At 42.3% G+C, this 27,873-nt stretch overlaps 1 protein-coding gene across 1 annotated transcript in view; it reads left to right on the forward strand.

The window, feature by feature from the left end:
* The window catches only part of SEMA5B (semaphorin 5B), a 270,689-nt gene that overhangs the window by 175,329 nt on the left and 67,487 nt on the right, over nucleotides 1-27,873 (forward strand). Inside the window, exons 6-9 of the mRNA XM_062578940.1 lie at nucleotides 14,038-14,100; nucleotides 23,714-23,812; nucleotides 24,563-24,776; nucleotides 27,309-27,594. Coding sequence (XP_062434924.1) covers nucleotides 14,038-14,100; nucleotides 23,714-23,812; nucleotides 24,563-24,776; nucleotides 27,309-27,594 — 662 coding nt within the window. The remainder of the gene's footprint in view (nucleotides 1-14,037; nucleotides 14,101-23,713; nucleotides 23,813-24,562; nucleotides 24,777-27,308; nucleotides 27,595-27,873) is intronic.

Raw genomic sequence — 27,873 nt, forward strand, 5'->3', positions numbered from 1 at the left:
TAAGTAATTATGCAATTTTAGAGTGTCCTTGTGTTTAAAATGAATCCATTTTTCACTATTTTTTTCTGAACTTCTTAACTGAAAACCTTTTAATGTAGCTGGATTTTAGTAGGGGAAAAATGCACTAACAACTTATCCTTTCAGATAAAAATACTTAAAATGCAAATAACTATGTAAATTATTGTTTAAAAGTGAACAGCTTGGCAAGAATTGTTGGGGGATTAATAAAAACACTTTTTCATTTTTGTGTGAGAAATTTGAAACACTTCCAGACATTATTTTAATTATTAATTAATCATTTCAGAAAGGAGACAAAGCATGATTTTGAGCTTTTTGAGAATGTTTTCTTTCCTTGAAATTAATGAACAAGCAATATTGGGGCTGCAGCCAGTTGAATAAGCCGTGAGGTTGTTCAGAGAGAAGAGGTTTGAGCTTTATTAAATATGACCACAAAGTTCTTGAGTTAGCTTAGGCATAGTGAGAGACAAGCTGCAGTTGCCTAAGAGCGGTGGATTTTGATGCATAGGGGAGAAAGGAATGATCAATGGTTCATAAATATACTAGTGGTAAACACAGTGACAGGAGAGAAAATGTATGTGGCTAATGTAATTGTTACAAATTTAGTAGCTTTTGCTGTGAGATCAGCTACTGAGGATTTAAGAACAAGGGGGGAAAAGGTTTTTTTCAAGAAAAGATAAATGGAAAAGCACTGAGCGCCACCAAGAATGAGGTTGACAGAACAAGCACAGAGAAGAGGTATGTTGCATTAAGGCTATCAGAGAATCGTTTTATATTCCCTCATCTTAAGTATCAGACGTTTTTCAAAACTTACTTGTAGAATCTTTGACCTTGGTTGAGGTTAAATACAAGTCTTTTGGAAGAGAGGTAAGGGAAGAGACAGGTGGCAGGGGGAATGTAAGGGCAGGACTCAAAGTGAAGGAAATTGGAAAATAAATCCTGGGTTGGCAGGAAAGTGCAGGTTGGAGAACAGATCCAAGAGGAGCAAGGCGGAAGGAATAAAAGACACTGCATCAGACTCGTCTTTGCAGTAGAAGGAGCAAATACATTTCTTGTTGAGATAAAGCTTGGCAGAGTTCACTAGAGCATCAGGTGCTGACGTCTGGTGTTGGAGAAGAAGAGGCAGAAGCAAGGCAAACTGTGACAGACCAAGCAGGGAGTCTGAAGGCATCTGTTTCTGAGCCTTTGGAGGACGCAAGATGGAAGGATGCTTCACGAAGCCGTGGGGCTCTGCTTGCGTACTGCCGCAGCAGACCGGAACTGCTTCCTGCTGGGGTGGCAGGAGGGGATTTTGCTGGAAATATGGGAGCTTTTGTCTGTGGTAGGATGGAGAGGAGAGCCATCTTCTGTAATTTGCAGTCCTGTTTTGATTCAAACTATTGCACACTGCCATGTTGCAACAATAAATGTGAAGCTTGAGAAAAGAGACCATTTGGACTCTTGATAAATCAGTGCCATCACTTTTTCTCCAGACTGGCTCCTCGTGTTTCTCTGAGAGCAGTGTTTGATTTTGCTTTGATCAAGTGCTGAACTCCAGTCACCACACGCACGCTAGCAATGTGATTGTATATGAAGAGTGAGGCCTTGGATGTAGAAGTAAAGAAACCAGGAGATTCAGGTCCTGTCTGGCCTGTCATTTCTCCACTGGCCACTGAAAGAGCTGCTGTATGTCACGGAGGTAGAAATGTAGCCTGCTTGGAGCCTTCCAGTGTATCTAGACTGGATGGATGTTGGTTTCAGACTTAACTGGAATTGCTGTGGAGAGGAGTTGGGGGCCAGGTATGAGGAAATCAACACTGCTGGGTCTTTACTTTCTTAGTATTTAAGTGTTCCTTGCTGATGGTGCACAGATGGTCTTAGATTAAGGAAAAACATGCCAGAACTGCAGGCTGGGCTCAGATTGGAGAGTTAAGCTTGACATGAAACAAGCAGAAGGCTGTAATTAGCTTATCAAGAGCATTAGGCACCTGGTGGAGGAAAGCAGATATGTAATGCACAATGTAGCTGTAACACAATAAAAAAGATACTGAAATCTGTTTTATAAAGCTTGGGAGACTTTTTGTTGCTGACTTCCTCTTCCAGCCCAGCCTGGTAACGTCTGAAAGGTTCAACTTATTCTTGGTTATTAGCGGTTTATGAGAAGTGACATTTTCTGACAGTTTGTGATGCTGAGCACCAAACCTCATAGAAGCCAGAGAGTGTAAAGGTCAAAATCAAGGTGCATTGCCAAAAATTTTCCTGGGAAGCTTGCACCACAATTGCTTGTGCCCCATATGTGCTCTGTGGCTGCACTTACCAGCCATCTCTGTCCTCCCTTTTGTTCTTTCTGCCTGTTTTTGCAACCACATGTTGTTTTTCATCTTAACCCAAGGATACAGGCTCTTTGGGGCAAGGATTGTCATTTAATTTTATGTAGAAATGTCTAGCAGAGTGCAGCTGAGAATTCCATGTACTGCCACCATGCGTGTCAAAATCGTAGTTCCTAGGAGCAGTGGTCCAGATCCTTTCTCTACATATGCAAAACAAATGGAAATTCAAATATAAGCCTGCTGAATTAAATAGGGAAAGTACAAAGACTCCTTCTCAGCAGAGAATTGTTTTTTTTTCCTCCTATTCTTAAGTACTATCTCAAAAGCTACAACTTTAAAATGGAGTAGAGCAGGAGTGAGAGTCTGGTTTCACTTATGTTCCCTGTGGTACAGGCAGGCTCAGACGGGATCTCTGTTTTCAGCTTGCCTTGCAAAACTTTCCCAGTCTCTCTGGCTTGCATGAAACTGGCCTTGGCTAATTAAAGTAATCTCAAAGCTTTCATTTGGTCTCAATAATGCATCTTTCACTTAATTAAAGATTTCCACTCCCTTTTTTCCCTTTTGGTTGCACTACACCAAGCTTAAGTGCACAACCAGAGAAGAATGTTGATAGGATAAGTTGAATTGCATGCACATTTATTTGTTTAATTGCACGCTGCCCTCTTTTTTCAAGTTAACACAGGACTAAGCTCATGTTGAACCTCTTATCCAATTTAATGAGAATATATTGCAGTGTTTGTCATCTGAAAGAGTATTAGGCCCCCCTGATGCAACAGATGCAATTTCACTAAGGAGAAACAGGAGGCACAGAACAGTGAGAATGTGATATTGAGTTCTTCATTAGTCTCTATAATACTGCAGGATGTACTGATTTTGCTTCCTGAATCTCAAACTAAGAGAATCAGACCCAAACTGGGCATTTTTCTCAGCTCATTTCGTCTCCTTCTCAAAGTAAACAAATAAATGCTAAACAAGTATTATGTCGTGATGTAACCTGAGGAAGAAGGAAGATTTTCACAACTATTTTGGAAAGCTTGCAACACACAGAGGTGTCACATGTGCTTCAGTGATTACATTTTCAGTTTGAAGCATATATGGGAAGATTGCTTTCACAGCTGAACTTTTCATATGGGTGCACAAAAATGCACTCAGTTGACTGTGCAGGATTTGTCCATTCTGTCTCAGAAGTGGAAAAAGAAAAGCATGTATAGTGGGGAACCCGTAACATCTCTACATAGCAGCGAGCTTCAAAGAGGCACAATGTCAAGGAAACTCAGAGCAGAAAAATGAAGGAGAATAAAATCTCCTTGCTTGATGCAGAAATACAAAGGAGACTATAGCCATGCTAAATTGATTTTGTAGTGAATATGGGCTGGTCCATTGGAAGGGTTTTTGAACCTCCTATTCCAGAAATCATTGTGCAAAACAGTGGGAGGAAGCTGTTTAGAAGTCTTGTCACATCCATCAGTGGAGCCCACAAAAAGGAAGGAGGGATTTAGTTCTGAATGGCAACTCGGCTAAGGAACATAAAGGGGTGGAGATGGACATCTTTTGGTGGTAGAGGAGCCTCAAAGGAAGAATTGCCTCCATTTTGCCAGCAGCAACCATTGCTGTGATGCCTTTCATGGATGTGCTTCTTAGAAATAGCTTGTTGCACCTTGTCTGTAGCGACTGGAAAAAAAAAAAGAATAAAAAAACTGTTCTTTGCAGAATTAATAGTGCTGTTGGTGTGAGAAACTGCACTGCAGGGTGTCTACCTGTCCAGTGTCAACCCCACCAATGAGTGCTTTGGCTGTACTTATATTCCTGATCTGGGCTTGACTGCAGTGGAATTTTTCCTTAATCATTTCTGACGGAGTGTATTTTAACCTCTTTATTTAGTTCATTTATTGATTTATCATATAATCTTATGTCTTTGCAATCTCCAGTGCATTTAGTAAATGTTTGTTGTCATAAGCTGTAAGTTGAATGTGACATGGCAAGAAACCAAAATCTACTCTGGATGTTAATTACCCACTATGCTAAAAGCCTTGTCTCAGTTTATGTATGCTTTTGATCTTCAGTAATAGGAAACACTAAGTCATCCTTCCCTAACATCTTCCATGCTGTCCTCTGGTTCTGGATGTTGTCGTTCATTCTAAACTGGCTACGGGCAAGTGCTTTAAGGTCTCTTTTTACTTTTCATGTTGAATGTCCCAGTTAACTAAGACCACCAATTTGCATTTGGCCCAATATATGCATTTGCATATTTTAAAGCAATAGAAAAATTGAATGGGTTAGATTGTTTTTAGAAGAGATAAGAATTCCCATATAGCAGTTGCAACTAAATCATTGCAGTGCTAAGTATTTTCAAACAAAATCAAGTGGATCATCAGCAAAATGAAATCATTGTCACAGACTGGTGTTTTTCTTTGCTTCAAATGAGAAAAATACAAAGAATAGGTGTTGGAAACAGAAGTCCAATGCCATCTTTATCCATATGCTCCAGAGTGGTATCTTTCTTCCAAAGTAATATCTTGGCCTGCTCATCTAACATTGCTGCATAAATACGTAGCTGTCAGTCTGAGCTCAGCGTAGAGCCGCAGCAGAGCGTGTTCCTTGCTTTACCCTTCTGCACAGCGCTGCAACTGAGCTGTTGCTAAAACTGGCAATCTGGGCACCGTTCTTGATTTCCACAATCCCTTCTCTCCATGAGGTGTGGCGTCTGTTAAGATGTAGCCTGAGCTCCCACTTAGCTTCCACTGCTTTCCCCTTTCTCTATCCTTCGTGGGCTTGCTCATGTGCAACACAGCCTGCCTCTCACTTCGCATGAGGGGTCCTCCCCACTTTGCATCAGCCCATGAAGCCAGCATCTCTGCCAGCTTTGGTCACGTGTGCCTCCTCCCCTTGCTTTCTATCAGGCTGCCCACTGCATCTCGGAAGGCCAGTCGTGTCAGTGGTATGCCGAGACCCTGGTCTCTTGAGCTCTTCTGCTCTGCTGTTTCTTTGTGCTTCGCTGGCTGTTGCCAGCTGAGGTCCTGTGTGTGAGGCTTTGCTTATAATCCGCCTGGCAAGGTTGTCTGTGTTCAGGGCTTTTGCAGGAGCTTGCACAGGGGGTCCTGGGCCATGATGAAAGTTCCTAGGTGCTTAGATACTACTGTGAAAACAGCAGTTATAGATGATAGACAAAGCAAGCTCAAAATTTCATTATCTAAAAAAGCTCAATTTTAGCAGAAAAGCTAATTCTGCTCTGTGTGGAACTGAGCATCAAGTTACGAATGTTTTACACCAGGGTTATTGAGAGGATGCATAAAGCACTGGCAAATCAATCTATGTGTTTCAAATATGAATTTTAACTTGACAACCTAGTTCTCCAAGGATGAGCTGGCTGCTGCAATATAAGCTGTCCTTTGTATCCTAAAATTTGTAAAGAGCTGAAAAGTAGAGGTTGTAACCTCGATGTGATTATCTGTATTTATTGTTTATCTTGCAAAATATCATTTTACTTTTAGTACTTGGTACTTCTTTACTAAAGCTTTGGACAACTATGTTAATAATAAAACCTTGCACTTGTACAGTGCTTTCCATCTGGGTATGCTTTAGAAACCGCAATCTGTTAAGCCTTATACAGTACTCCTTTCAGATAAGGAAATGCATGGTCTGGAGTTGTAAATTCCTACCTGACTTGGCAGAGAGAGGGGAGTGTCTGATTTACAGACTTTATGTTATTTAATAGATTCCCCTGTAGGACAAATGGAAGTTGAAAGCACCAAAACTCAAACTTGTTTTTTTTTTTTTCCCCTAAGTTACGGATTGTGGCCTTGCCCTAAGATGACAGAGCAGATCAGAGGAAGGAGAGGACCTAAGGGCACGGCGTCTTGGCAGTTGTTCTAGTTTCCAAACCCTCTCCCTCTGCACGTCACCAGTTCAGTGGGTGCATTTTGTGATACTGCTTGCATAAAAATGCTAAAAACATGTTTTGTGCTAGACAGGGGCCGTCTCGAGTCCTCAAGAGAGTAGAGTTTAGTTCTCAGCTCTGCTTCTGACCTGCTCCATGGCTTTTCCTAGGCAGTTGACCTCTCTGTGCTTCTGATTTTCCCCTCCTACTGTGTGCCTGTGTTGTCTTTTTAGCTTATAAGTGCTCTTAGACAGAAATTCTTTCCTCGCTGTATGTTTGTATATTGCCAAGAAATACAAGGTCACGATCGCAGTTCATGTCTCTACGTGCTCCTGTAATACAAGTAAATAACAAAGGATTTTGAAGCTGTGAAAGCGAGAAAATAAGTAACATTGACCATCCAAGAAGAACTTAAAGCAGCTGAGACACTTTCCCCTGGAAAGGAGTGAGGCAGGTTTGCGGTCGAACACAGATCCTCCCTGCAGGCACAGACACGGCGCAGAGCTACAGGAGCTTCCTGATGTCACCGCTCCTCAGGAGAGCCCTGCTGCTGCTATGCGCTCTCCGCTCAAGCATTTTGCCTTGCGTGGACAGAGTAGGAGACCCTGACTTAGCGAATTCAGAGTAACTCCTTAAGGTGGGGTAACTTCATCAGAGAAGGCAGAGCTCACATGCCTGGAGGCTGGGGACTTGTTCTGCTAGGTAGTATTTAGATGCTCTGCCTGGATGTGCATACAACCTGAATACATAAAGCAGGAGGACAGACTCTATTCTAAACCAGTGACGCCCAAGGATGAAACGTGGTTGGTTGAAGTAATACAACCAGCAAAGGGAACGTAGTCAGTCCTGCTGGGAAGTCTCTCTCTGTCTAGGAAGTGCAGATGTAGTCAATTTGTGTAATTTTTGTGCAACAGGCGAGCCAGAACTTTCTCGGGGCAATTGCATTTTTCATTAAAATGATGTGGTAAGAGTCCGTGAGACACAGAGGTGTATGAGCCCTGGTTGCTATTCCTTGGGCTGAGGTAGAGATCTAATATTAAAATGAGAAAGCCCTTCTTTCTGATGAATTATTCGTTCCTTACTAGGCTTGCATCTCGCATCCACTTCTGTTCTCGCATAGAGTGAACGTGTTGAGTAGCCAACAAATACCAGGCCAGAATCAATCCCAGGATAATAACAGGCTGACTTCCGTTTATATAGAGAAGGTCTGATTCAGAAATTAGGCTTGTGGGATGGGAACAGGAGCCCACTGATGAATTTTTTGCATGTTTGCCAACCCCTGAATGTTACATTTTGAGGTCTTTCCTAGGTGACGTATGATCCAGCCACTTCCAGAAGAGCCATGTGGCTGTGCCAGTCACTGTCGATACGCACTCTGGGTACTTAGTTTAAGTGAAGCATACAGCTTGAGTTTTATCACATCCTAAAGGGTCTGAGATCACTTAAGGGAAATCAATTAATTTGATAAAACACAATGCAATTCCCTTCACCCACGTCCCCCCTAAAATGAATTGACTAAATACTGTGATAATTCCTCATAGCTGTCACTGCATGCAGCAGTGGTCTGTAATTTGTGTACTGCGGTATGCAGCTGAACTGACTCTTTATTGAAATTTGGCATTATGTTCTTCTGGAATTAGTTATCTGTTTATCAGACATGTTTATCACAGTTTTAATAAATTACCTGTACTGGAACTTTAGAAACGGCCTCTAGGGTATTAAGCTACTGCTCTCTGTTATTAAGAAGTTAGATTTCAATAAGTTTTATTTATAGAGCCCTTTAAAGGTGCCTTGTACTTAAGAGACAAAAGCCAATGCTTCAAAAAGGAATTTAACTTTCCAGTTATAGAATAAAGCAGCAAGTCTTTATGGAGAAGTCCTGGAGAATTTAATAAGGAAGAAGAAGCTAAAGTTATGTAGAAATGTTTTTACAGTAAGTTTTATAGAAGCATAAGTTAAGCAAGAACCTTTACATGGATTTTCATGGTCCAGTCTTTAGAACTCTTTTGGATATTTCTTATTTAGGTGCTGTAGGAACCAGTATTTACCTGTTTCTTTTAAGTGCTGTAAAATTTGCCCCAGGAAGGCTAGATCAACACTGTCACTGTTTTGTGTGGAGACTGCAAAGTGTATAGAAACACAGAAATAAACTTATAAAATGGATTTGTCAACATCAGCAAGAATCTATGGCTTATATTTTAGAGATCTGAAATCTTTTCATCTTTATGGATGAAAAGGTTCAGGGTGATACCCCGTAGGGGAATGAACTGTCTTCTGAGCAGTCGCTGCCTAAAGGTCTTGATCTGCAACCCAATTTAGCAAAGTCCTCAAGTATCGGCTTAAACTAACCTGAGGTAGTAAAGTATGTAAATATGCGCTTTATTTCCATTGAAGTGAGTGGATGTTAAATGCTGTGCAGAAATATGGCCCCTCCATGTGCCTGTCTCCGCAGAACTGGAGAAAATTTTCCATACCTTTCTATGAAATGAGCTGATCCAAAAACAATTTGAAAATGTAAATAAGAAATGCAGAGATTTTGAATTGGATTAAGAAAGAGAGGAAGCTGCTTTTGGAGCAAGTCTTTTTTCCAGTGAATATACTAGTGCCTTGTGCAGTGGTTGGAAAAGAAGATGAAAATAAATATGCAGGGAAAGAAATGACTCTGCCAGCTTGGGTCTCTGGTGCACAATAACTGTTATATCACAACACCTCCTGCCTTCCCTTCTTCATGTATAACTCAGCAAAGGGTTATGTGACTGGCAGCATCTGCTCCGGGCGCCCTACATGGCTCAAGTGCAGAACCAAAATCACCTCTTACCCCTTGGGCAGATTGAAAAGTCTCCTGTGTGCATTGCGGAGGGCTGATGGAAATGGAAGTTCCTGCCGTGAGCAGTCCCCGCGGACCTGAACCCTGACACATCGCACTGCTTCTGCTTCTGCTGACCTTAGCAGGAACCTGGGCAGCTTGGTACCTTTGGGGAAATGCTGGGCGTCTTGAAGAATCAATCCTTTTTTATTTATTTTTTTTTCAGTCAGCCTCTCCTTGCTCTTTCAGCCACTTCCAATCATAAACAGTGTAAGTTTTGTGTTACACATTTCTCCCTTAATAGGAGAGAACAGCATGATTCTGAGCCTGTCTGCAGGCACGTGGGGCTGCCAGTAGCTTGTATGGAGCACTTGTCTAATGGAAGTGAGGTTGCTAACAGATGGATAGGATTGCCATAAAGAGACTTCAGAAATTAAAAATGGGTTTAATTTACCCAATAAAAATGCATGTAGCTTATTCTCTTCCAGTCTTCACTTTTCTTTTTTAAAACAGCATTTTGATTTGGAGCAAGAAAACCGCACCTCTGTTGTACAAGTGCAGTGCAGGGATTAACATATGCTTAATCAACTAAATTCTTATGTAGTATCTGAAGTAATTAGAAATTGCTGGCCTGAATGTAAAATCTGGTCCATAAAAGTTGAGGAGGCTTCCTCATCAGCATTTGGGGATGCACATGACTGTTGACAACAGGACTTCCTAGGAACAGGCAGGTAGTGCAGGTAATTAAATAAATGTATCTAGAAAGCTTTTCTCAGCAGTGTGCGCTGAATAACTGATGTGACAGCATAGAATTTCTAGATCACTTTTGATCTGCAGTTTGTACAGGAAGCAAACTTTGATGCTCATAATTTATTAGAAAAGACATTTACTCTTTCTGCATCTGAGCGTGACATTTGAATGTTCAGATTTGCACCACACTTTGCCATTGTGACCCATTTGGCCCATTTCTGTTAATCTATAGTTGGCCAGTGTTGCACCATGTATCCGCAGTGGTTTGAATGCTTCTCCGCTGATTGTTCTCCTTCATGTGACTTCCTAAATATGCAGAAATATACCCTCTCCCCCTTCCTTTTCAAGAAAATCTGTCTGCATAGAACTCAAGAACTCTACATAAGTAGAGATGGGAAGAAGCAGATGCTCATGCAAATGTGCTGAATAGAAGGCACATTCAATGGCAACTTCGGTTCAGGGACAAAGTTGCTAATGCTCTGCTGCCTCTCTGCATGGCTGGATGGGCAGTCCTGCTCATGGTTTGCATGGCTCCTGCCTTACACAGCAGCTGCGTTCCTGAGCTAGTTGTTTCAGTTGTATGGCAACAATCTGAGGTTCCCATATTCTGCACATGCACCATGTGGTTGCATGGGAGACAGAAATTCTGCATTTCTTCTGAAATTGCAAGAGAGAAAGGATGCTGGAGAGTTTGTAAGGGGGTAATGTGAGGAGCTGGGTTGCTCTTGGCAAGGAGTTAAGGGAAGATGTTGATGTCCTGTCACCCTGACATCCTAAATATGTGTCTGCTTAGTTGCTTAGGCATGTGGCAGATAGGAAAGCCACTAGGAGAAAGCATATTGTCCCGTGTTCATATGTAGACTTGTACATATGTAGTTTTTGTCACATCTTTATCCAGGCTCTGTTTTCCGTGATCTGTGCCATGAAAGTTGTTTTACTGCCACGTGGGTTCAGAGGTGTCCACTCTACTGCTTTTGATTGACACATGTAGCAGGAGGTATAGAAATAATCCCAGACAAGTTTTCTGGAGCTGGGAAACTTAAATGGCTCAGACAGCTGAGAAAATGAGTGATAAATTCAGGATGATCACTCAGTGTGGTGACCAGAAATGTGTGATTGGTTTGACCTCAATCAGGAGTGCAGAGTCAGCTTTCAGCAGTAAAAAGAAATAGAAAGTGCATGCCTATATTGCTGAGAAAACTCTGGGCACACACAGCTGAACTAGTTCTACAAATACGATTTGTGCACTTGATGTTCTCCAAGAAAAAGAGAGATTTTTCTGAAGGCTTCTCTGCCCAATGTTCGGGATGTAGTTTGAGTCTAGGACAAAATGAATCTAAGAGAGAGGAAGAAGATTTCTTATGGGAAGGAGCAACTCGAGTTGTACATACCAGTGACATGCATGAAGTAGAGCACCAGCATTGCACAGGGAGTTTGAATGAAGAGGCCCAAGATAACAGAGATGACAAGAGTGTGAAGTTTGAATCTGAAAGGAAACCTGATGATTAGTCAAGTAAGGAAACCCAGGAGGGTTAGAAAACTCATGCAAAGACCACGAGCTCAGAGTTTGCAGCCTGCTTAAGTTCAGGGGTTCCAGCCCAAAGACTGTGACCGCAGATGTGCGAGGGCTCCTGGGAGCCCAATGGAAAGATTTATCTGGGCTGCAGGTCGTCTGACTGGAGCATGTTGATACCTTGAAGTACAATTATTTAAACATACATTAGCTGCCTGGCCTTGCAATTGTATTTTTACTATTGACAAAAGTAGAGGGATAGTGTAGTGGTTATCACATCTGCTTTACATGCTGAAGGTCCTGGGTTGAAGCCCCAGTGGAACCAGCAACAGGAAAGCTGTGGGGGGTTGGACTAGATCATCTCCAGAGGTCCCTTCCAACCATACTGATTCTGTGAAATTCTGTGAAGATGTTCTGCACTACTGGGTCATTTATATTGTCTTTGAGTCACTTGAGGTCACTGGAGTTACTCAATCCTCAAACTAATACCTCCCTGCCCTTCTAAAGACATGTGTGGGACTTGTAAAACATGCTTGAGATTGCTATATTGCTTAATTATCCTCATAACTAATGAAATGCACACTGAGTAATGGTGCAGTCATAAACAACATGTTCCCATAATTTGGGCCATCACCAAGAACTTCTGTTATCACTCAATTCATCAAGATGGTGCTTCAAAAAAGCTGAAGGGCAGTGTAGTTTAGTAAAAGAAAATATTTCACCACTAAGAACATAGCTAGAGGCATAAATGCTCTGACATGAGCTGTTTGGGATGTACCCGGAAGCTCTGTGGTGCAGATGTCTGGCAGGAGGAGCTAGGTGTCCCCTAGGAGGCTGAATTCTGCTCTGTTAGGTTGCTACAGTCCCAGAAGACACAGAGCTTTTGTTGAGAAACAACACCGATTGCTGAAGTAACCAATGATTTTTTTTTTTTCCATTTTATCCTGTCAAATATAGTCCAGGTCAGCTGGGGCTGTGTCCCTGTTTTTAAGATGGAAAGAAGAGCCACCTAATAAACTCTAATGGGGAGTTTTTGTATTAAGCTTGTCAAAAAATGCTCCAGGGAACAAGAATACTATGGTTAGATGGATGTGGCCAGAACTGGACTGAGAAACAAAATGCTGCTGAGTAATGTTTCTGCAGATGTTGAGGATCCCTGGGAGTCACCAGTCAAAATTCCTCACGCTACTATAATGGTTTATCAGAATGAGCTTTCTCTTCTGATGACGTATTCCCTCTCAGGATGTGGCTGACATGATCCTTTCCAGAGAAGACTTATCTCAGTTCTCACAAAAGCACTTCTGAGGCTCAAGCTTTTGGCCTTCAGCCTGGCTTGGATTACAGTACATGGGAGGTATTTCCCAACCAATTCCCACAGAAAGATCTCTGCTGTTCCCTTCTCCCACCAGATCTTTTCATGTGCTTCTAAGGCCTTACTTCAAGCCAAACTGAACTGAATGCTCAACTAACAATACACAAGATACAGTTTTTCAAAGTGAGGTTCCAATATCCCTCCTCCAAATGTAAGTGGATTTCCTGGGTGGTGATACTTCTTGCAGTTATTTATTTACTGAGGGGGAAATTTCAGCCCTTCTTACTGGACTACCATCTTCCTACTGCAACAAGCAGTATTTATCATGTATCAGGGGGACAATTTTTATGGAAATCCAATGTTTAAAAAGATGTATTGGCTGTAGTGAGAAAGTTCAAGAAAAGTTCAGATCCAGACCAAACTTTAAGGCTATTTCCTGTGTTGGTAATGCATTGGGGAAAAAAAGGGAAAAAAAGAAAAAAAAAACAAAAAAAAAGAACTCCTGGCTATTTTAGAGCAGTTTTGAGTCTATATATGAACTTGCAAGCCTGGTCTTTCTGTATGTAGCAGAGCTATTTTTCTTGTACTCAGAATGATGTATTGTGTATAGTATGGATTGGAAGTTTATATGTATTTTCACCTCCGGCTAACAATACCTGCTTGAATTTGTTACCACTATTTTAAAAAAGTGCTGAAGGAAGGAAAATTGCAGAGGACACTGAATGGTTGGGTGTGTTGCTGACATTTTTAAACCTAGGAATTCGAATTCTGTCTGACAGAGTTTTGCTGGATTGACTTTTTTTGTGAAGGAAGAGGTCTCTCTGCTCTGAAGAAGTCGGAGTGCCCTTGGTCAAGGCCTTGCAGCCCAATCAAAAGTACTTTCAACCCTAATGCATTTTACTCCACCTCAGGATCTGACTTCGTATCTGTTGTGTCACCAGTTGCCATCCCTTTCTCCCTGCTTCCTGTCTCTCCAAGTTAGGCCTTTCAGCTCCCTGTTATCATTTTGTCCTGCCTACTTTTCTGCATGATTACTTAGAAGGTGATAGTGTGCCACCAACAGATAAGTACAGAACTTCTGGGCTTTGCTGTAGGGAAGGTTTTTGTCTTGGTGAGAGCTGCACACTCTCTCTCTTTGAAAAGGCAAGGGCTTAGCCTATGGGGGTTGTGTCTTAGACCCTTCCAGTTGAATGATGATCAGAAGTTGTATTTCCATGTAAATTAAAGTCTGTTCTCAGTTAACATTCTAGGTATTTCTACCTCTGGACATTTCATCTATTTATCATTTGTGTGCACTGTGAGCACAGTGGGAATGAGATATATTTACTGTCACAATGATGGTTGTAAATTGGGCTGCATAAGTTGGCTGGAGATACTCAGTCTTGTTTTGGGAGTCTCCAGGTACGGTGGTTTGCTGCACTATCATGTGACCTGTGCTTTTTGGTTTCTCAGGCAACAGCATGGGGTTCAGATGAAGACACCAGGCGGTCCTGTCAAAGTAAAGGAAAAACTGAGGTATGTTTTGCTTTGCTAAAGAGATATACTGTGGGTAAATTTATTTGCGTCATTCCTTTAGAAACCAACACAGGGAGCATCTAATACCAACTTGAGTGTGAATCTGCAACCTTTTAGAGCTGTCACCACACCTGTGTGAGCACCACAGAGCAAGCCATCTCAAAGCTCCCCCGTCCAATTTATTAGACTTGCACTGCATGAAATTTAAAAATAATTTGAGTGCTGGGGGGGACTCCGGCTGTAATACGTCAAGGAGCAGAGTGGTGTCAAACCAGAAGTAATATTGTGCAGTGGGGCTGAGGCAGTCAGGTCAGCCTCAGTAGTCTCAGTACTCAGCAGTGAGCTGCTGGAGTTCAGCCACGTGGGCTTGTGTTCGATGCTTATCTGCAGTTAGACCTGGTCTTTGTGTAAATCTCATGAACATGAGAATTTAATCTGCTAGCACAAAGCAATTCTTTTCAGGTGGAGTATCAGAGAGTTCTTCAGGAGGCAGGTGCAATCTGGTAAACTACAATTTAAAGCAAGAAGTGTTTGAACTAAGACCTTCTATCCCACAAGTCTGAAGCTTGCAGATATTTCTGATACAGTAGGACTACGTAATGCAGGAAAGCACCATGGATCCTCTTAGGCAAAATGGGCTAGGTTAGGTAAACATCAAATATGGCCAGCCACTAGAAAAAGAACCCAAGTGAAGATGGACAGAATTCAAAAACTCCAAACCCCAAGACACTGTGAATTTCTTCTTTCCTTTAAAACTGTACTATAAAGAGAGGGTTTTGCCCTATTCTTCCATTGCAAAGTTTGTAAGACTTAAATAGTATTCCATTGTTCATGAAGTATTTGAATTTATAACCCAGAATTATTTTGTCAAACCCCAGATAAAACCTTACATGAGATTCCATGCACTTGGCTGAACACGTTCTAGAATAGTTTCAATTTATCTTTTTTATTGTCATGCCAAAGGAAAGCAATGGCCTGAGCATCTTTGCTGCTGCTGCCTCTTCACATTGCAGAGAGTTTGCCAAACTCTTCAGGAGGATAATGCTCTGAACGGCTGAGTTCGTGCACATTGCGATCCAGCGCTTAAATTTGTTCGGTGGGCGCAGTGGTCCTGGGTGTGCAGTTCTGAGGAACAGTAAGTAATCAGAGTGTTAGACACTTCTTGACTTACAATTAATGGCAAATAAGGTATTGCCTAAAAATCTAACGAGAGGACACAGAGCTACAAAGAAAGGCAGAAGGATTCTGCAATGGTTAACTAAACTCAGATCTCCCAAGTCTGTATCTTTTCTAACCTGTGTGTGTTCACGGACAAGTCACTGCTGGGGAGTCTACACTATTCATTGCATTGCAGAGGAACGACTTAGCATTAACTGCAAAAAAATAAAGAGCTTAGCCAGCTGGTGAAGAGCTTTACTCTAGCTAGTAAGTCCGGCTCTGACCCAGTATCTCTGCCCTGGGCTGGGTGAATGCAGCAAGTGAGGACAGCACTAACGTGCGTGTTTCTATTCCTGCTGTGCAGGGGTGGTGCAAGAGCCAGGGCTTTGTCTGCCTCCGTTCTGCATTGTCAGAACTTGACGAATGGCAATTTTCTACCTTGTACAGATGATTTGATGATAAATACATTATGGATTGTCAGGCACTTAGATATGTGGTGATGGAGGTTAGAAATAAGGAGGACCTTTGGCTCTTGTATTAATTCACAATGTAGTCTGCGTAAGTTATATGATTGATCCATTTTCTATGCCCATTAATAATACATGTATTTTTAGGGTGAGGTTTTCAAAGCCACCTGGTGTATTAAAATGCCTTATTTCCCTTCATTCTTATGCCTGTTGAGTATCTAAATCAGATTCCTTCCACTGCCTAGAAAATCTCTTCTTAAAATACCTAGAGCTTTACCATAAGGAAAATAAATAGTTAAAGCCACACAATGTATACATGTTCAGTATTTCATCACAGAAATATAGTTATTATGGCATGATGGTTACTCTGATCGCCTGTTGGCTACAGAGAAGGGGGATAGGAAGTCTGGATCCCAGATTTAAGGCTAGGAGATACCATTAGATCATTTCTGTTGACACCTTATGTAACTCTGGCCATAAATTTCACCTACTCATTTTTAAATTGAACTCAACGACTTGTATTTGGCTACTACACCTGGCTACTGCCAGGAAGGCAGGAAGTTTTGAATTGAAGGCCTCAAGCAATGGGCATCCCACTGTGTGCTTTGCTAGCTTGCTCTGATGACTGATCACCTTCACTGTTAACAGCGTGCACTTTATATCCAGATTGAATCTGGCTTCAGTTTGGACTGGCTGGGTCTCGTTCTGCCCTTCTCTGCTTGGTTAAAGAGCCCTTTAGTTACCAATATTTATTTTTATATCCTCTTGTCAAGTCAATTCTTATGCTTGTTTGATAAACTGAAAAGCTGAGTTCTTCAAGCCTCTTGCTTGAAGTAATTTTTCTACTGCCCTTGAATACTTTTTATGTCTGTTTTCTGCACACTCTGATTTTTCACCTGTATTCCCTTGTCAGTCTAATATCTGAGTGTGATTAAAATAGTTTTCCACCTCTTATTCACCTCCTCTGTTCATATACCTCTCAGTTTCATAAACTCTTCTGTCATAAGAGATCATGCAGAATTGCCTAGCCACTGTGACCACAAAATCCTTTTCACAGGTGCTAGTTTCAGCATTTGATCTCCCAGCCTGTATAGAGCCCTTTTGTTCCTTGCTCTTTAATGTATAATATCTTACAAAAATATATTTTGTTGGGCCCAGTTCACCAACTAGTCTAGCATATATCACTATTCTGGCCTTATTGTTAATTGTCATTTTCCTAACCTTTGGATTATCCACAGATGTTTGTTAGCTATGACTGAGGAAAATGTTCACATTGGACTATACCATACCTCCTGGAGCCCTGCTAGAAACTCAAGTTTGTGAAACATTTCTCACTGAAGCCTTTTTTTAGTCCAGTAATGTATTGGATTTTAATCCATTTAATTTATATGTTCGTGATCTTAATTTTAAAATTAATTCTCAATAGTATGTCGTGTGGATTTAAACACCTCAGAAAAGTCTCTTTCGTTTATATTGTTACTTTTATCAGCTAAAGCTTGTGAATTCCTCAAAGAATTGCATCTGCTTTATTTTCCATGTCTCTATAGATCCATGCTGGCTTCCATTAGTAATTATTCATATTTTTGCAGCATTTAATAATTGAATCCTGTTTCCTAATCAGTACCTTAAAATCCTCCCCTGAAAACACCCACCTTACTGGTAGACAATGCAGAGAACAAAACCAGTGTCATCCTGCCTTCTTTCTGCCTTCCAAGTGATATCACCCAGAGGGTGTAGTTAAAATGGGTGATTGATGGAGTGGCAGGGGAAGAGGTCCCACGAGGTCAATATGTATTTAATTTCATTAGAAATAGCTCAGCTTCTAGTTTTTAATTGGTTTGTCTCTGTATAACAGTCCATATCTACCACATCTAAGGAATTTTGACTGATATGGAGAGTTGTGGCTTTCTAAACCTGAGCACTTCAGGCTTTCTCTTGGCTGAACGTAGAATTATTTGGTAACTCTCCAAAAGCCGCACACTGCCATTTTAAAGAGTGAATGGGAACCGTTTGTGAAGAAGGCAATGATCCAGGTCTGCAACATGCTGTCGTAAGAGCTTTGCTTGTGTAGCTCTCAGTAGCGCAGGAGCAAGAAGAAAGATGATGCCATACAATGGCTCTGGAGCAAGACAGACAACGAAGAGAAATGGCTCATAAGCAGTCCAGCTATTGGCTGTCCCACCAGTATAGTTTCTTCCTGATCTTGGATGATGTCCTCATGCAAGGAGTTCTTACGATACATACGAGTTTACAAAGAAATCCCAGCCCAAGGTTGAAGCTGGACTTAAGACTTAAGCCCAGCTAACTGGGTATGGTGCAGAGATCGCTAGGCTAATGGAAGAATCTTCCATTTCAAGCCTGCAGGTGACAGTGCGTCAAACAGGGGCTGTGCCCTTGGGACTCCAGGGCAGCGGGGAATCTCTGTGCCCCTTACAAATAATAGGCATCCAGATGTGGCCTCCTAGTTCAGTGTAGAGACAGAAATTCTCTCTCTTTCTACTGTAAGTCTGGACAGCAGGAATAATCTGGCTGTTGGCACTGCAGAAGCCCTCTCTGGGTAGAGCAGCAGGGGCATTATTGCCTGAGTGATTGATTTTGTTTGATTCACCCCAAAATGACTTCCAACGTGGCTCTGACTTTCTTTTCTGGCAGGCTAGAATAGTCCCGATAATTATGTTGAGGCAGAGCAATGGTTCTCCTGCCCTATATGTGCTGGCCAAGTCTGGCTGCTCCAGAATAATGTGGAAGGTCTACTTCAGTGGGGGAAAACCTGCCATCATGGTAGATCTTCTGAAACAAGGATTCCTTTCTTCTGCACTGTCTGGATTTTTTAAGGCAGTGTTAATGTAGCCAGGAGGAGCCAGGTTTGCAAGGAGAGGTAATACCCTGCCCCTGCTGATATAGCTGGGAAGGACAGGCAGGCTTGGGGTTACCGTTCACCAGGTCTTCATCGGTTGTTAATATAACTTGCTGGTTTTACTCTAGATGTCCTCATTCGCCATATACATTCCCATCTACCTGTTTTTTCTTACTATCATCTGACACTAGTGATCACTTGGCAGTGAGTTCTGCAGATTAACAACATGCTGTGTGAAATTATTTTCATTAATCCATAGCCCTACAGGAAGGTCATAACTATGTATTTGCCAAGTTTTATCCGTTTCTCCTCTCTCCAACCCTAGCCTAAACCCTAAATGAGTTCTCTTTTTCTGAAGAGTTTGTGTTTCTATGCTGAGGGCAACAGACCATCTGAAACATCTGTTATCCTGATATAGCATATAACTGCATATTTAATCTATGATTAAAATATCTTGGTATATGATGAAACAATGTTATCTAAAAAAAAAGAATTAAGAGGGAGATTTCTGAAAACAGGACTTCAGAGATTTTACTCAAAGTAAAGGCCAATTAGAGCAGTGTCTATATTCAGTTAGACTTTCAAAGAAAAATACATCTGTACAATGAGATTAAGGGCTTATAACATTTCAGAACCCCCATGTCCAGAGATGACAGATGAAATGACTCAAGAAGCACCTACAGCTGGCTTATTCTTGGTATCCTGAAAATGTCTTTTTGAATTTTACCTTAAACCAGAGCCAGCAGGAGTGCAACCCCTCCATTTGCCGGTCTGTCCACACAAACGGAGTAACAGGGTATCACACTTCATTTTGGGGTTTGAAATGTGCTTTCAAAGCAGCCTGACATCCACATGTGCTAGAAGGAGCTCTGCTCTTAGCCACCGTAGTGGGCATTACACTGTTCACAGAGCAGACCCATTCAATGCTAAATGTTACAAAAAATGAAATAAACCAGAATAGACTTAAACCGAAGGGAACAAAACTGCAAGAGGGGAGAGGATGGACGTCAGTAAAGTTTGTTCTCTTAGTTACAGTGAGACCCTGTGCCCTGCGGAGCTGAGCGTTAGAAGTCCAGTTCTCTGGCTTTCTAGGAAAACATGGTCTGTTCAGTTTAAGGCCTTATCTCCAAAAAGGAGAAAGTGCTAGATAATTCTGATGAAGAAGCAAGAATGCCAAAGTGCAAACATGAAATTCATGAGAAAATCAGAGATATACTTAACAATCTGGCAGTGAACCACAGGATTTATCAACTCTGCCATAAATTTAATAGTAATCCCAGCTAATATAACTGGGTTATTCTCATTAACCATATAAATATCCAGTCTTCCCTCTTTGTTTAAATCCTCAGTCTCTTGATCCCAATAGTATCTTCTGGTGATGAGACCTGCAGACTGATCATATACAGATTTAACTGGCTATTTCACAATTTGAGAGCAGGATCCAAATAGCGTCTCATCTGGACAGAGTTGGAGTTTAAATTTGCCAGAGTTTTGAACTATCCGACTGGATTTTGCCTCCTGCACAGTTGAAGTTTTTCAACCACATGGAAGAACCTGCACTAAAGAGCTCCTATTTTCTGTGTTTGTGAGATCATATTACTAACCAGCTGCCTCAGCTATGAACTGTTGTAGAGAGCAGCGTGTTGAATGATTTTCCGAGCAAATCCAGGCTTAAAGAACACAGAGGGGAGGTTGTTCCTTTCTAGTTGTTTTGAGAATAGGATAGAAAAGGGGATCTGATGTAAATCTGACCGACAATGTCTCGAGAAAAATCTTGCAAGCTGGAGCATGTAAGTGGTTCAGCTTCTTCCTTGCTTTTGCTGGAGGCCTTCGTAGACTGAGCTGACTGACAACGGATACAGCAACGACAAATATCAATGAGCACTGGATTCCTCTTAAGGCCAGGCAGGTTAGAGAGGTGGAGACTGGTAGTCAAATGTTTGTTTTTCACTTTCAGAATTTCCTCTGACTCAGTGTGTCCCCATGGCAAATCCTTTTGCACTTTTGTGTTTCAATTTACCCTGCTGAGAAGACAGGGAAAATAATGCACATCTGTTTCAGAACATTAGTTAATGCTGTGTAAATTGCTTTGAGGCTCGTGGATGGAAAAGAACATGTTATCATTGCTCTTCCTGCAGAAGTGTGGAGTGCTCTTAGCATCTTTAGAAAGGCAAGGCCAGTGAAACACCCCCTCAGAGTCTAGGCAGTTAATTCCTAGCAATACCTGTGGTTGGATATGGCTCATAGCTGGCAGCATCATTATCTAAGCAGTGTAGAAAACATCTGCTGGTTACTCCATTTTTTGCCTTTTACAGTTGTTGAAATAATTGGTGGGCTTGGTGCATCCAGTTCTGTGAGAAGTATCAGTTGTCAAATGTTTCCAATCAAACGTCTCATCCATCCTGACTATGCTTTTTGCTAACACATTTGGGAATGGGCTGGAAGTCACAGATGAAATAATCTAGTACAGGATTAAGCAGCAGCAGATATCTTTGCTCAGTATGATCTCTCCTGTTTCAATAAATAACCTCTGCTTTTGACTGAATGAGTACAAATAAAACCATGCTTGATTAAGCAACAATAACGCAACATTTTACCAGCTTCCAGCATCTTTACCAACCTGGGCTGCTGTGTCTTGGAGTAAAGTGTGCAACAGATGCACTGCTGCCTGCAGACTCCAGAAGACCATCCAGCATGGCCTCACAGACAAATTCTTTTTTATGCACTGTTTACTCAGCTGGGAGAATTCTTATAAAAATAAAAGCTTGGGACTCTGTAATATAGTGCTGTGCAAAGAGGAGGATTCTGCAAATTAGAATTTTAGATTGCTGCAAAACAGGATTTTATTTAGCAAAAAGTTGAAGTATCTCTGCAGGAAAGAGTCCAGCAGTGTACATGACCTTAGCTGGTTTAGGTCAGATGCAAAGTTCAGACTCTGCACAAAGCAGGAAAAGTTGGAAGAGGTGGAGGAGCAGGTGAATACTCTTCTATTGTGGGGAATTTGGATACAGAGCTGCATTCTAGATTAGATGCCAGATCTTAATCATATTCTGAAATCAAAACTTTGTAGAGAGAAGAGCCTATATGTTACTTCTTGTAGCATCTCCTCCTCAAGAATTTCTGGTCCTTTGCAGTTAAGTATGTAGTGGTCCCAATAATCTGTGGGACTGAATAACTATGATCTGCAGAAACAGGCATTACTTCACCCGCTCATGAAATGCAGACATCCCTCAGGCAGGGTGCAGTAAGTAACTAGGCACACAGCGTGGTATAACCACGAAGGAAGAGGGAAGATAGGCTGGCAAGCCCTTCATCTTATCAAAGGAAGCATCAAGAGTAAGACCTCTAATCTCAGCACGCAGCAAGTGGGACCTTGCTTCTCAAGGTCCTCTTTGATAGATGGTGCACAACAGCCGCAACTGATCTGCTTCTGAAATACGAAGTGCTGGATCAATCCAGCTATGAATTTAAGGTCTGGTTCCTGGGTGCCAAGCATTAGGTATCTGATCCCTAATGTACCTTCTGAGAGTTAAGGCTGGCGATGTCTGCTCCGTGGCACTCAGTAGGCTCTGCTGGGTCTGGGTGAGTGCTCCTGGGCAGGCTCTGAAGTTCAGGTTCTGTGATTTTCCCTGTTCGAAGTGAGCCCCCAAATGTTGTGCCTGTGCTGTCACTTGTCTGGGGCTAACACTGGTGGCTTTTCCCTAAATGCCATCCTTCACAAGTTGATTTCCATACAGCAAATGAAAGGAGATGGCACTTAATCCAGCATGATTTCCAGATGATATGGAGTATGTTTACACCGCTGAATTTTGCAAATGAAGTCTTCAGGGAAATGATCAACAGTGTGGAGCGCTGTGAGACAGGGAAGCTCGCAGAGCGATTGATGCTTACGGGAGGAGAAGCGATGTCTGCAGCTGTAGGCTCAGCTTAGTGGCAAATTATGATCTATTGGAGGGAGGAAAACAAAGCAGGCAGCATAACCCATTCAAGGCTGTTATTTTTTCACAGCTTTCCTTTTCTGTTTACAGTAGACTATAACTGACTTTCTTTCCTCGGAGCCCTGTGGGTGCCAGGCATGAGCCATGGCTCCGGTCTTCCCTCTGAGGCGGAGGGCTGAGCTGGAGCCCAGCGCAGGCACTCTGGTGCCTGGCGCATGGGACATCTTTCGCTGGGGCCGTCAGCATGAGCCTTGGGGGCCGGCGTCTGTCAGGTCTTCTGCACCGCACATGAGGCTTGGACACGGGGCTCGCGCTGCCCTACGCAGCCTCTTTCCGCCCCCTCTGCGTAACATCCCCGGTGGTCAGCTGGCCTGACTTGCGATCTGCAGGCATCTGGATACAAGGCTGTAGAGTGAGAAGGAGACGGTGGCATCCTCCAGCAACTCCGAGGAGCTTTTTGGGAAGACCCACCTGCAGCCCTGTGCTGTCCCCACTACCCCATCATGGAGTGATTGGAGTCCCGCACTTATGGGGACTGGCATGTTGCAGGAGCTGCCGGTTCATAACAGCGAGGGGTCATGCGGTTGAGAAGAGGGGATTTGCTATCTCTCACTGGCCTGGCCTGAAGGAGAAACTCCTGAGCACATGATCCTTACGGGAGGCAGGGAGTGGGAGTCTGTTCAAGCAAGTGATTCTCATGACCAACCTAGTCTTTAGAGCAGAAATTCCTCCCTGTTTTCCTGCTAGCACAGAAGGTGGTGTAATAGTGTAAGCAGAGCCTCTGTCCTCCGCTGGGATTTGTGTCTGGGTTACGTTGTCAAAGCTGCAGCATTACTGGGAAAAATAGGTCAGGACTATCCTCGTGAAGAGAGGGAGAATTCCTCCTCCAAGCTAAGCCCAGCACAGAAAGAGCCATTTGTGTAGTTAGCTCAGAGTCAGCCTGATGGAGAACAGCCTGTCCAGAGACTGTTTGTGCAGGGCTATGATGAGAGAAGTAACCAGCAAATTGGGCCTGCTTCCTGGGGCTGCTGGCTCCCTGGAGGTGGGCTCTGCTGCAACACTTGGTGCAACAAATCCTCGTCCTGGTTAGGCTTAACAAAGGTGGTTTCCGGCTGTGGTACAGGTAAATGCGTTTTTATGTAAAGAATAATGCGACAGTAAAGAGCCTCCGTCTCGGTCTTGTGTCCCTGTAGGAAGAGTGCCAGAACTACGTCCGGGTGCTGATTGTTTATGGCAAGAAGGTGTTCACCTGCGGTACCAATGCCTTTTCGCCCGTGTGTTCCAGTCGACAGGTCTGTTTTGCCGTTTTCGCAGGGCTGGGGAGGAAGGAGGACGAGGGCTGGATACGTACCCTGGGGAAAGCCAAGCATTTGGCAGGGCATCGTGGGTGCAGAGAGTATGTTCCAAATACAGCTGCTCTGCAGTTGTTTTAGCTTTTTTCCTTAGGCCCTTTTGGGACAGCGGGTGTGCAGAGGAGGAGCAAAAAAACATGTTAGAGATGAGCTGGATCTGGGCAAAGTGCTGCTTGTGTAAACCTTGGCTGTCTTGTTGAAAATGGGGCACACAGACAGAGCTTAGCTGTGAGCTCTTCCTGAGCTGAATACTTAGATGTTTCCTTCAAAATAAATGTCAAAACTCCCTTTGGCTTCAAGGGAGGCAGGAACAAGTCCAGAACAATGTTTATTTTTATTTTTTTATGCCAATATACATTCAGGAAGCATCTATGGAAGACTGGTAACCTGTGCTAGCAGCAGGAGTTGCTGATTACACTGAGTGGGTTGGATCCTACAGGTTTTCTCAGGAGGGGATTACTCTCCTTACAAAGTCATAGGATCAGTGAGCCTCAGGCATAGCTTCTTTCATTGGCATATGATGCATGTAATGATCAATTTACAGTCATTCTGGGCGTTACTTTCTTAGAGCTGCCTATTTTTTTTAAATCAGAGCTTTGCTTTTAGGTACTCCTGAGTAAACTGAATTCTCTGTACTAGTAAGAAAGCCAGCTGATCTTTAAACTCTGTCCTCTCTCCTTTTAAATACAGGTAGGAAATCTTAGCAAAATCATTGACAGAATTAATGGAGTGGCTCGGTGCCCATACGACCCCCGTCATAACTCGACAGCTGTGATTACATCACGAGGAGAGCTGTATGCTGCAACTGTAATTGATTTCTCTGGACGAGATCCTGCTATTTACCGCAGCCTTGGAAATGTTCCCCCACTTAGGACAGCACAATACAACTCCAAATGGCTCAATGGTAAAGTCATGTGGGTCATATCTGAGCAAGAGGTGTATTGAAGTCAACTTGGCAGGCTTGTAAATCTTTCCTTCTGTTTCCATATTGGAATCCAGAGTTACGATGGGAAAGGGTTTCCAGTGCAGTAATCAATGCAGCTTAGAAGAAGTTTTAAAATAGCCTGGAAGGATTTCAGAGTAGTAGATTTAGAGTATAGAAAGTGGGTCTTAGAGGCTGCTTAACATACTTATGTCTCTGTCTTGTGAGATGACCAAACACATCATTTTCACAAGAAAACTACTCAAAGACTTGAAGATCAGATCCAACTTATATAGAGCATCAGATTGCTGACCCAATTCTGCACAGTGCTGAGCACCTCCTACTTCCATTCAGTCCCAAACTGAGCAATTTCAGAGTGAGTTGCATTCTGTGTAAAGCCACATTGTTGCAGATTTATAGCTATTAGAAGTGGCTGTTACCCCAGTGTGATAATATGCTGCATCAAGCAAAATATAGAATTTTACCTAATAATTCCTGCACAGAGTCCATATCTTCTGACTGAGGCAAAGCACATCTTGACTGGACAGTGTGTAGTGACTGAAACCCCATATTTCCCCTCTCTCTCTTAGCCCATATAAGTTGGCCAGATACTCAGAATCTTTCCACTGGCTTTCATGACCTTTCAGTCATCGAATGCATGAGCATGGGGAGTGTGCACTCTCTTGAGCTTAAAGAGACTGAACTAGGCTTCAGCAGACAGTTGTATATAGGCTGAAGTCAGTATGGCAAACAGAAGGTGTAAGAGAAGGATGTCATCAGGCAAGACTGTGATGTTTCGAGCAAGAAGTGACACGACTCCCATACAGTCATTTAAAGTAAGTGCCTCCTGTCTGCACAAGAACAAAGAATTCAGAAGGAAGTCAAATCGGAGCAGCGGAGTTTAAAGAAGAACAGACAGAAACTGAGTTCCTACTCATTGGTCAGAGAAGCTAACATGATTTTTGGCTTTATAAGCATGTACATTATTGGGGATATGGCAATATTTCATCATGTTCTGATGGCCATTTTTCAACAAGAAGTAGAAAACTTGAAGATGGGTCAGAAAAGAGCCATAGAGTGATCTGAAGTTTGGAAAGCCTGCCTCACAGTGAGAGACTTAAGGAGCTCAACTTATTTATCTTTCTGAAAAGCAGAAAAAAGGTGATTTGTTCATGATACGGAAGTACTTACATCAGGAGAAGATCTCTGATAGGATAAAGTTCTTTAATCTAGCAGACAAACCATAACAAGAGCCTATGATTGGAAGCTGAAACCAGCTAATGAGAAATGGAAAAGAAGTGCAGGTTGCTAACAGGGCTGGTTTTAGTCACTGAAACAAGTTTCTGAGGAAAGTGATGGATTTGAAATCACGTGAAATTATCCAGTAATATTAGGTCTACTTCAAAAGATGTGGTCTAATTCAACTGTTATTTGTGGAATCAGATGGTGGAATTATGGGGTGAAATTCTCTGGTCTGTGTTAGACAGAAGGTCAGACTGGTGATCGCAACAGTCCCTTTAAGGTTTACAATTTGTTCATAAGCAAGTTTGATTGGAGATGCTTTGCAGTGCCCTCTCCCTGTGTATGATGTTCTGCCTCCTAGAACTGCTTTGCAGCAGCAGCAGAATCTGATTCCCCCCTCCCTCCACCGACTTCTGTTCTTCTTTCACTCTGAGGCTGCAGCATTAAAGGAATTTTGTATTTTTTTTCTTGTTGCTTTGAGCGTTACTCAGAAGTGAACATTATAAAAGCACCCTATAAAACCAACAGGTTTTTGTTGTTGTTGTTTAGTCAAATATTATTCATTGGCCAATCTTTTTCCTTTGCCAAAGTTGGTATGAAAGACTGTACACTTTAAAGCCTTGTTTAATACCCAGTTAAAATATTCACTTCAAATCAATTCCAGATTCTTTTCAATTCTTATGGAAATAATAACAATTCCAGGAGAAAAAAAGAATTAAGGAGCGCTTGCTTTGATACTGTCAGTTTGTGGTGTGGTTTTGTTTTATGGACAGAAGATAATCTTTTGTGCCTAGAAGCTGGAAAAGCTTCATGATAAAAGCCAGATGTGATTGCGTTAGGAGAATAGGTTGAATGTTTCAATACAGCAGCCTAGGGAATTGGGCAGATGCAAGCAGCATACTTAACGTAAGGTGCATTTCAGAAGTGAATAGGTGGAGGAACCCAATGGGAAGGCTTTATGTTGTAAAATGAGTATAGGTACAGAGAATAATCCTACATATACAAAGTGTTGCTGCAATAGCAGCTTTGCCATTGAAGTGGGAAAATGATGAGGTCTTTCCAAGATCTGAAAAATGGAACTAGCGTTATATCCCTGTCTGTCATTATTCTGATCTGCTGTTTGTATGTCCTCTGCTGACTGAGAACTCCCTCTGGTCCCAACTTTGACAGCCTCTGCAAAGGGGGCTGGTGGTGGTGCAATGCATCTGGTGAGTCAGTGAGCACGGATTGATTTCTGACCCGTATAAATCTCTTCACATGTTTGTTTTTCAGAGCCTAATTTTATTGCTGCCTACGACATTGGTTTGTTCACCTACTTCTTTTTCCGCGAGAATGCGGTAGAACATGACTGTGGGAAAACTGTGTATTCTCGTGTGGCAAGGGTTTGCAAAAATGACATTGGGGGAAGATTTCTACTGGAGGACACATGGACAACTTTCATGAAGGCCAGACTGAACTGCTCCCGGGCTGGAGAAATCCCCTTCTATTATAACGAATTGCAAAGCACCTTCTACCTTCCTGAGCAAGACCTGATTTATGGTGTTTTCACCACTAATGTGTAAGTTGTGCTGGTTTTACTGCCCTTTTTCTATCCCCAGCAGTCTGAAATTGAGAGTATCCTCATTTGTTAGGCAGTCTGGACAATCATTTTTTTGAAAGATCCTTTGGTTAAGGGGAAGGGATAGACAGATCTGCGTTATCCGTTGTGGCTTTAACCCAATGTTTTTAACCCCTGGTCTATAGATTTCTAGATGGTTGTAGAATCTATAAAAGATGACAACACTGCAGTTTTAGGGTAACTTAACTTGATATAAGTTTGGGCTGCTACAGTCTTCTG

Source organism: Rhea pennata, chromosome 6 (assembly GCF_028389875.1).
Source record: "Rhea pennata isolate bPtePen1 chromosome 6, bPtePen1.pri, whole genome shotgun sequence".
NCBI lineage: Eukaryota > Metazoa > Chordata > Aves > Rheiformes > Rheidae > Rhea > Rhea pennata.